The following is a 10818-nucleotide window of genomic DNA, read 5'->3' as shown; positions in this document are numbered from 1 at the left end:
ATGGCATTATCTTTTTTAGCTTGAACCTGGATATCTTGCTTTTTTCATTTTGTATTGTCCTGTATGTGATTTTAAAAGAAAACACTTATTAAGTAAAAGTTCTCATACATATACACACATTTTTACCCTAAAAAATGCACATAATTGCTACTCAATTTAAAATGCTTTGAAGAAACCTATTCTCAGAAAAAACATGGAGTAATTGACTATACTTCAGTATTATGATTAAGATATTCAACCAGCAAATTCTAATATTACAGAATCATTAATACAGCTACTAAAACAAGACCCATTCTCTTTTCCCTTGCTAACAGATTTCTTGGTTTTCGCTGTTGTGGTGTACTAAACATAGCAGTACTTTAAAAAGACTGTAGTCTGTGTTATCTATTTTACCTGCTTAGGTCACACACATTCTGCCATATAAATAAATGCATGTGATTCGAAATAAAGTGGGATAAATAAGGCTATGAATTAATTGTGCAAGCATGAGCAGGATATTAATATTGCACTATTAATACATGGCAGGTTGTGTTGTTGTCAAAATAGACAGCCACATTCCCAGAGTAAGTCATTGTTGCTATATTTGAGATGCCTATTCTGTCCTTATTAGACTGTATTAACTGAATAATATTAATTATCACTGGATTTAAAATAAACAAAATCATTTCTGATTTCACGGACTCCCCCCAAAAAAGTAGGGCTGCCTTGTCTTTCTCATTTTCTACCAGCAGGTGGCACTGCAATGGAAAAGGACTGCGTCTTCAGTGTGACTTTTCAACCAGACTCATTAGAGTACTCTTGAGGTTCTTGTTTTACAAAAATAACCAACTGACTAAAAAAAATACATTTTCTCAATGCTAAAAAAAAATGGAGGAGAGGAGGTGTTTTCCTACATATACATTTTCATCTCTTAAGATCCATATAAACCTTTTGGTCCAGAATTATTTAATAATTGAGAGTCTAATAAGCAATGATCAGTGAGCTCCTAAAAAATACTGAAAGAGGCTTATAGGAACATATCTGCCTGAGATTCAAAGACATTTAATGCATGGCTGTCGGCATCTTATTTGTCAGGAGGGGAAGAACGGTTTAAAGTGATTCCACTGCTTTGGCCACTTGAGAGATACAGCAGTTACAGAATTGGTGTCAGCAGAATTAAAATTTAATTTGAGGCTCTCAAATATTTTTTCTGCAACCACATAATTGCATGCATGTGGAGTAAAGAAGTAATCACACCTCTGTTCTCACAGAATCAGGTTAGTTCATTCAGTAATTGAAAGCCAACAGGAAAATTCAATTAATTACTAAATACCTTGTAATTTCTAATCCAATTTTATTTTTATTTGAGATTATAGTTCATATAGTTCATATTGGCCTGTGCAATGTTTTTTACTTCACAATTGTTTGAATCTTTCCCCTGCACATTCTGAAGCACCATTTTGAAATCAAATCAGCACAGTGTACCATGATACTACATAACCTATTCATCCCTTTCTCATTCAAGCTAAAAATTGTCTCACAAAAGAACTGAGTTAAGTAAGATTTCAGTATCACTATGTATATATATGGGAATGATTGCTAGAACATGATAACTTTAACAGGAGAGCTATAAGTGAAATGGATTTCTAAGATATAATGCTAGTTCTAACTAGGTATGCCATACAAAGTAGTGTACTGTGCTTAAATGTCCTTTATAATATCCTTTTGTAAAATAACATTATCAAACAATTTTGTCATTTTTTTTTAGCTAAAGGAAAGGAGTGGCTCAAGGGTGTCTCCAATGCACCTGAAAAAAGTGTTAATCTTTGGCAGATATTAAGTGGGGAAAAGGAATAGATGCTTTTGCAAGTCCATTTCCACAAAACATTGTTTGATCTGGGCACTATTTTGGTAGTATTTTTGTCGCATGGCATGATAATCAGGATAAATTATATTTTTTAAAAAAAAACCTGTGAAGCAATTTAAGAGATATTATTATTATTATTATTATTATTATTATTATTATTATTATTATTACTAATAATAATATACTTTTAAATGCATGCTTTTTCTATTTCTGCGGAGAACAGTCTTTTAAATTTCTTCCTATCAAATATTTATATGCATCTTTCCACTTTCCCTTTAATAAAGCACGTGCCAGTTAGAATTCCTTCACCACTCTGAACAAATTGGTGTGAAAAAGACTGGCTGGGGATGATGGAAATAGAAGTCCAACTCATCTGGAAGGCAGGTTGGGAAGAGCCAGTTCCCTACTCATTCATGTATTGTCCAATTTAAGAAAATCATCTATAGGCATAAAATTAAAATAGGTTATTCCTTTTTCATAGAGGGTGCTGATAAATAAAACAACTTGCCCAGTAGTGCACAGTAAGCACAGAGCATCAACTCCCATTTTTCAGCCTCCCCTATTCAGTTGAATAACTTGTCTGTGAAGGCACTACTTTTCAGATGCTTTATTCTGCTAAGTGCTCTAATTCTTCACCGCCTTGTTCCACTGTCCCTGTTTTTATTTAGAAACAACCGCAACAAACACATTCTGCTTGAAAAACATTGTCCCAAGGATTAAAGCAGACATTCATTTTTTTATTTTCTATATGTTCAGCTGGTTACGTATCTCTAACAGATCAGTTATATGTGTTTTTCAGTCAAATAAAAGTGTACAAATTAAGACCAAGAAATAGAATTTGATTTTATGAATGAAGGCAAATATATGTATCCCAGGATAATGTTGCAGGATCCAATCTCTGTGAGAAATTCCCTGAGGATGGGACCCAGCATGAGCCCAAAAGCTCGGAAGATGAAACCTCTGATCCCAGTAACTGACCCAGATTGGATCCTGTTTGTTCGAAAACTGCAATAGATAGCAATTATTTTTTTTTCTGCTGCTTTTTGAATATGTCATTTCCCAATTTACCAAGGGCCTTAAAGATATATTGGAGTACAACTCTCGTAAAATCCAAACTGTATAACCAATATTGTGTTCCAATATCCCTGGAGGGTATCCCATTGGAGGGATTATATTATGACTTCCAAATCCTCAGACTGGTCACAAAAAATATTTATTTTTTATCAAAGGTCCTACCCATAAAAATGATCTACAGTGCTATTCCATGAATGTCTCCTCAGAAGAAAATCTCATTAACTCCTGTGGAGAGATACAGTGCCATAGACTTATAGCTGTGTTCTTTCAGGTAGCCATTTGCTGTCATTTGTGTTTATTACAGAAAGCCTCACTGAGGAAAGGGCAAGTTCTGAAAAGAAAATGGCAGCAAATTATAGTGCAGATCATTATTTAATGAGCACTCTGACTGTCACATAATTTTTTTAAAAGAAAAACTCTCAATTAACATCATGGTATCCCAATTAAAATTAATTTATATAGATTTCTCCAGAAAGTAACTCATTTAAAATCCACTTCAAAAAAAAATCTGTTTTCCCTCCTCTTCTGCTCCTCCCTACAAAGTTCTGAGAAAATTATACATTATAAATGCAAACTTACTCATATTTGGGGGAAGGGAATGCCAGGAAACTGAGTTTTCTTTCAGCTACAATTTTTTCCTGGAGTTAAACAAGTCAAGGTTTCTGGCTTGTTGGTAGGGATGCAATTTGACATATAATAAGTAAAATCCTTATTAGACTAGAATTTTTACCAAGGGGAAGTAAAAGAATGTTTATTTATTTATTTATCTATCCATCACAAGAAGTGACTCTGGGCAGGAAAGAGATTTACAATAAAATAAAAATAATAACAAATATTATAAACACTAAAAGTACAGGCAGCCAAGAAACAATAATCTAAATCACTAACACAACCAAGAAGTTGTGTCCCTTGGAATGTTCTTGAACAAAATATCGTGAAAGAAAATATTAATAGTAGTAGTGGTGGTGTTAGTAGTAATAGTAATAATAATAAACTTCTATGCTATCTTGCTCATTATAAATAATTGCCATTAATCAGTTATGAAAAAAAACAAGTTGTTGAAAAACATGAGATCCTAGGGATCCATAGGAGAATTAATTGAAGAATGGGGCTCTAATCCCTCAACATTTTTAAGATAAAAGTTCCTTTGAACTGAACTCATCAATGGACACATACCTATGTGGTTTTCTTGGCAACAGTACTGATCTGATTTGTCGTTACCTCCTGCCAAATGCATTACATCTCATTATATAGATCAGTGTTTCTCAACCTTGGAAAGTTGAAGATACGTGGACTTCCACTCCCAGCGTTCCCCAGCCAGCATAGCTGACTGGGGAATTGTGGGGGTTTAACTCCGCACATCTTCTAACTGCCAATATTGAGAAATACTGATATAGATTATACCTTATCTCACTTTTTCTGGAGATGGTGAGGAATGTAGACAAGGATTACATACAGGAATTGGGTATGTCTAGTCTAATGAAAAGAAGGACTAGGGAGGGCATGATAGCACTGTTCAAGTACTTGAGGGGCTCCTACAAAGATGAGCACGTCAAACTATTTTCCAAAGCCCCAATAGGCAAGACAAGAAACAATGGCTGGAAACTAATCAAGGAGAGAAGCAACCTAAAACTAAGAAGAAATTTCCTAACAGTTAGAGCAATTAACCAATGGAGTAACTTGCCTTCAGAAATTGTGGGTACTCCATCACTGAAGGCTTTCAAAAAGAGATTAGACGACCATTTGTCTGAAATGATATAGGGTCTCCTGCTTGAGCAGGGGGCTGGACTAGAAGACCTCCAAAGTCCCTTCCAACTCTATTATTCTGTTTTATGTTCCACGTCTTGGACCTACTGCCTAATTATCATATAAGAGGGAGAATTGATGCCAGCCAATGATTTTGCTATTCAGAGAGAGTTGGGTCCCAAGAATCGACCAACAGCAGAAAGGTTAATTGGGAATTATCAGTCAACAAAACAAGTGCTAAAAATCAAGTATGATAGAGATTGGGGGGGGGGGAAGAGAAAGATTAGGCATAGGATTGCCATAGGAGACCAGGGATTGATAATTGATTTCTAACAAGAGCTCTTTGACAATAGGCATTGTGCTGAAGTATCTCTTCTAATGTGCTTTTCTCCATCCCCGGATGCAGTTATCAGGATTTCTAGCTGATAACCCAAAGGCGTAAGACTTAATATTAATACTAAATATTTGACTGTTAGGTTGGAGTATCAGGCCTTCTGCATTAATTCAATCCTTTGCCCTTTTGGATTCTTCTATAATATATGTATAATTATACATTTATAAAATACCTAAACATTTACATTTTGAAATGTTAAGTGCCTAATAGATCCATTTCCTTGTGGTGGTTTGATGAAAACAGCTGCTTAATGTTTAATGGTAATAGTTTTCCAATTTTCACAGTACCATCTGCCCCAATGTCTTTATGCATGTGATAAATACTCACATGGCATTATTTGATGAAATGTATTGTTCTTGCAAATTGGTTTAAGAGTCTGCAAGTGCCTGCATCCATTACATTTCACTTCCTTGCTGCACCAAAAACAAATAAATGTATTTAATGTCACTGAGCCTAATCAGTATTGTTCATGGAAGACATCAAGAATCTGTTGTGGACTAGTACGTGGTCTCAGCTGCATGTGCATATCAGATGATCATTTCTTGGGCCCTAGAGAAGGACTTTAGTATGGATTATGCTATATGTTCAATTGTGCATCTTCTTTTGCACAAATGCAGGTAAGGCAATACCTTTGATGCAAAAATCTCCTCCATCGTTCTGGCATTTTTGCATGTTCAGTCTAGAGAAAGACTGAGGGCCAAATTCATAATTAGATTGAAATTTAATTTATGTACTACTTCAAGAAAGATGTTCTTCAGGGCACTGCTCATGTGGAAAGGTAATATCAGAATCTGAAATGTGAAAATATGCACTGCATTTCTCATTGTTCCTCTCTATGTTGCATTGGTCAGATGGCACTTTCACTATTGTGTCCAGTCCTGGGCATCACATTTGAGAAAAAGGGTCCTTCAAACTGGAATAGGATCAAAGAGGAACAACTAGCATGATAAAGGAATGGGCAGCTCATAAATTTAAATCTTAATAATAGAGCCAAAAGGTGGGAAATGTATGAGGAATGGCTGGGTATCTTGAGTCACAAGGTTGAGATGGGACAGTATATAAACTGAAATGAATAAATACATGTTTGGATCAGGCGAAAGAAAACTGTGAGAGAGACATGATAGCCATCTTCAAAAATCTGAAAGAAAGAAAGAGATGAAGAAGAAGAAGGAGGAGGAGGAGGAGAAGAAGAAGAAGAAGAAGAAGAAGAAGAAGAAGAAGAAGAAGAAGAAGAAGAAGAAGAAGAAGAAGAAGAAGTAGTAGTAGTAGTAGTAGTAGTAGTAGTAGTAGTAGTAGTAGTAGTAGTCAGAACTGATGGGTATTGTTCCGGGAGATAGAACAAGAAGCAATGGGAATCTTTAAACAGAGAAAGTAGACTTTTTTTTATTGGTCACCAGGTATCCGCTCTATGAAGTAGAACCAATAAGGAAGCCAACTTCAAAGGAAGTTGAGAGCTTTACTTTACTGAGAATAAAATGAATACAGAACCTTGCAAGCCTGATTGCATTTTACATCCCTTCTCTCTTATATCTCAGAGGATCAGGGGAACTTGAAGAGACCCTGCCTCTCTTCTGAATACTGTCACTTTTTTCCCCAGGACTGAAGGAAACTTTGCTTAGGTAATATTGTAGTTCTTGCCTACTTTCTTCAAGATCATCTCCCATTTTCTTTATAGCAGGAGACATTGCCTCCTGGTAAGAGATATTCAGAAACGGAACAAACAAATTCCTTCAGGATGGAATGGATTCCCCATTGCTGAAGATGTTTGAGTAAAGGTTGGGGTGCGTAAGAGTGGATTCCTGGGGGTGAGAGTCCATTATTTCCAAGGCCCTTTCTAACCTGTACAGTTTATGATTCTGTAATTCCACCAGAAAGATCTATCCAGTACTAATACAGTTACTGAAACAGGTTCTTAGAATAGTTTCTCACACAAGGCACTTATGGTTGTTTCCTGCCTTCCAGTAAAATCCCATAAAAAGTATTTATTTAATTTGTATGGTGTCCATTCCTGAAAATACTGAGGGCTACAAAGTGATTCCTTAAACGTAGTTTGTGTAAACCAGGGGTAGGCAACCTTGGCTCTTTTATGATTCGTGGACGGAGTTGAAGTCCACGAGTCATAAAATAGCCAAGGTTGCCTAACTCTGGTATAGACAAACTATTAATTTACTCAACTATTGTTTTTTTATTTACCATTGTTGTTTGTCTAAATTCTGGGAGCACTTGAACTTTTTACTATAAAGGGGGTTTACTTTGCTGTGTCTGCTGTATCAATTAATCATATTTACAATTATTCATCATTCGGCAAAAATAGAGAGAGAACTTTTTTTGTGTGTAATCTCCTATGAACTTCAACTCCCAGAACTTTTCAACCAGAATGGTCATTACTGTGAATCCTGGGAGCTGAAATTCACACAAGTGGAAGTTTTTATGACATTGCTGCCAAGGAGACGTTTCCAACTGTAGACCTCAAGGTGTGTTTGGAACCTCAACTCCAAAAACTTTGTTGACATTGCTGATGGAAACTCCAGGAATTGGAATTCCAGCACCTCATTTGTTTTCATTCTTGCATTCATTTTTTTTTTTAAAGAGAGGCTGCTCAGATCATGCATCACCTCAAGGCATCACTTTTTGAAAACACCATAGTGGCCAAATACTAAGCCTTAATACATAATTTGCCAGTTACAATAACTGGCTTCACACTTACACAGAACCAAGAAGTTGCATGCCACCTTAGTCCAATCTTTGATCCCTACAATGGAGTGGGCAGCGTATGTACTGTGTATGTGTGTGTTTCATGTATATGTAATATCTATCTTCACAGAAAGAGGTGTGTCCACCTGATGCATTGCCATGTCAAATGGTCTCACGTGTTTCCTCAGCTGGTGTTTTTTTTTCTTTTGCTTGCTGCTTCTCTCTCCTACCCAAATACTATGAGGCAACCAAGCTCCTCAATCTTGATAGGCAAATCTCTGGACTTGAATGAGCCATTCTCAAGTGGCCGTTTTATCTGCAGCTTCCAGGCAAAGGACCAGGCTTTGTTAGATTGTGTAAGGTCCCACGTGGAGCCTCACCCGCTTGTCTCAAGGCTGCCAGAAGGTGACAGGGCAAGGTTTCCAGCTCAGCTCCAATCCAGAAATCCTTAACGGGTTTTCCTTTTCTCTCCCCATCTCTCTCTCTCTCTCTCTCTCTCTCTCTCTCTCTCTCTCTCTCTCTCTCTCTCTCTCTCTTTTATTTTTTCTTTCCCTCCCTCCCGGTGTCTCTCCCTCTCTGTGTCCCTGCTCCTCTCTTTCCCCTACTCCTTCTTTGCGTGTGCGCCCTCCTCCTCTTTTCCACCCCCACCCCTCTCGCTGCTTCCTCTACACCAGCTCGCCGGGCGACCCTGCTCACTGTACCCACATTAATGGCGGCTTCTTCCGAAGAGGACATAGACAGGAGACCCATCCGGAGAGTTCGGTCCAAGAGTGACACGCCTTACCTAGCCGAGGCCAGGATCTCCTTCAATCTCGAAGCAGGTGAGTGTCACCTACCCTTCGCCCTCCCTCTTCAAGCCTAAAGCGGCGGCTGTTCCTGCACTCCCCCGCCCTCTTTGTGTCTACCGGCTTAGGGGAGGGGGAAAGCGTGCTCTTGCTGCAGGAATGTTCATCCCTGGACACGTCCTGGCTGTCACATACAGACAAACACACACACACGCGGTTGGCTTTTCTCTCTCCTCCTCCTCATCTAGATGCTGGTGTAGTACAAAGCACACGCGCGCGCGCGCGCGCGCGGACCCACACCCAATGGAGAGGAGCATGAGAAGTGCTTGAGTGAAAGTCTTACATTTCCTGCCAGAATCTGGAGGCCGGTGGAAGTGATCTCAAACTTCATAGGGTGAAGAAACCCGCACTGGTGCTCATGCAGCTATACCTGGCAGCATCAGGCTTTCGGCTGTCTGTCCTATTCCCCTGGTTGCCCTTTCTGAATGCTCTTCACCCCCTCCTCTCCTTCCTTCAGCTGACACACTTTCCCATACCCTCAAATTTCACCTTCTCCCTTGGGGCCTTTTTTCCCCCCCATCTTCAGGTTTTCCAAGGTCTGCATTCCCCTTCCTTCTCCCAACCTGTTAGCTTCCAGGTTTCCTTGAGGTCTTGCTCGCATTTTCCAACTCAAGCTTCCCATCTAACCCAGAATATTGGTTTGTGAGTGGTTGAGAGTGATCCCTCAGATCTGAAGATTGTTTAGTTGGAAAGGGCTATTTTTTCCTTCTCTTCCACTTTCTCCCAGTCACCTTCCTGGTGAAGAACCCCTTAGTTTCTCATTTGGTTTTCTTAAGCTGGTCCTCTTCCTACCACAGTATGGTATTTCAAATGGTTACTAATTATTTATGCCGTGGTTTGCATGATTGCTCGTGATTAGAACATACTAAAATCATACCACTGATGTTAAGAAGATATGAAACATGAAGTTTTACCTCTGTCCGTTTAAGTTCATATTAAAGAATCAGGAGCATAACCAATAGCCAGTGGTCATACTCTCCTCCACCCCAGACCCATTCCTTAGCCATTTCTTACCATATTTCTCTGGCCTGCATTAATTTAGCTCACTGATTTCATTACCAATTTCCATTTGTTGCCTTTATATTTTTCTTTCTCCTTAGTGCGTCTCAACTTTTTCCTCCATACCAGAAATGTATCCAAGATTTTTGCCTGAAATGTGACCCTGTCTCTGGACCTTTCTGATACACTTTAGTCCAGATCTGATTATCTGGCCCACAATTTAGCCCTGGATTAGTCTAGTACAAGGGTAGGCAACCTTGGCTCTTTTATAACTCATGGACTTCAACTCCCAGAATTCCTGACCCAGCATGGCTCAGCTTGGAAACCTCTCCCTTTCCCCTCAGCGTGGCTGGCTCAGGAATTTTGGGAATTGAAGTCCACAAGTCATAAAAGAGCCAAAGTTGCCTACCCCTGGTCTAGTAGTTCCTTCAAGGGAAAGATTTCCCCTTAATACTTGCATCCCAAGCTCTGCCTTCCTGTTTTCCCTCCATTTGTCCTTTAATACTGCAGTTTTCAATTCTAATTATCCTCTCCTGTCACATGTTCTTTCCTCAGTTGAAGGATGACTAGAGAAGGGGAAAGCCATGTTTCCATGCTGTGTTCCAGTTTGCTTTTTGAAAATGTTAGGAACAGATCTTTCTTGAGAAAGAAGCCAGAGAAACCCAACTTCCCATAACAATTATTTTAGCAAAACCCAATGATTTCCCCTTAATTAAATGTATGGATACTGATATCTCAGCACATCTATCTGTTGGAATGATATGTCTCAACTCCTTAAAACATTGCTTGGAGCAAAGCCAATGGTTTTATAGTGGTTTCTCTTGAAACTTGATGTGTGCTTCTGCATCACTATGACCTTGCTCCCACTTTGTATCAAGTAAGATGTGAAATAGGAACAACTGCATATTCATTGATCAGTTCATATTCTGGGCAAACTTGGTCTTGTCATATTGGCTCACTTATTGTCACTGGTTTACTATAATAGCCCAGGAATGGAAAGATGTTTTGGATTATTGAGGACATATACTGATGACTAAAAAAAGTCAAAGGATGAAGAATATTGTATAGCATGATGGGATAGGCATAAGATGTGTAGCTGAAAAGGAGATGTTGCATGATTCCAAAATTGTTGAGTGCATGTTAAACAATTTTGTCATAAAACTATTAGTTGAAGAAAAAACATTTTCTGTCATTATCTTACTTTATAACAAACAAAAAAC

General features: G+C 38.4%; 1 protein-coding gene across 5 annotated transcripts in view; it reads left to right on the top strand.

The window, feature by feature from the left end:
• Positions 1-10818, top strand: part of PHACTR1 (phosphatase and actin regulator 1) — a 253304-nt gene that overhangs the window by 14962 nt on the left and 227524 nt on the right. For all 5 annotated transcript variants that reach the window (XM_039349332.1, XM_039349306.1, XM_039349322.1 and 2 more), the window contains one exon: positions 8429-8575. In XM_039349332.1, coding sequence (XP_039205266.1) covers positions 8429-8575 — 147 coding nt within the window. The remainder of the gene's footprint in view (positions 1-8428; positions 8576-10818) is intronic.

The sequence above is a fragment of the Crotalus tigris genome, unplaced genomic scaffold, assembly GCF_016545835.1.
Source record: "Crotalus tigris isolate CLP2741 ecotype Arizona unplaced genomic scaffold, ASM1654583v1 scf7180000017564.2150845, whole genome shotgun sequence".
Lineage (NCBI taxonomy): Eukaryota > Metazoa > Chordata > Lepidosauria > Squamata > Viperidae > Crotalus > Crotalus tigris.
The sequence above is the reverse complement of the archived record's forward strand: the minus strand, read 5'-3'. Positions and strand labels throughout refer to the sequence as shown.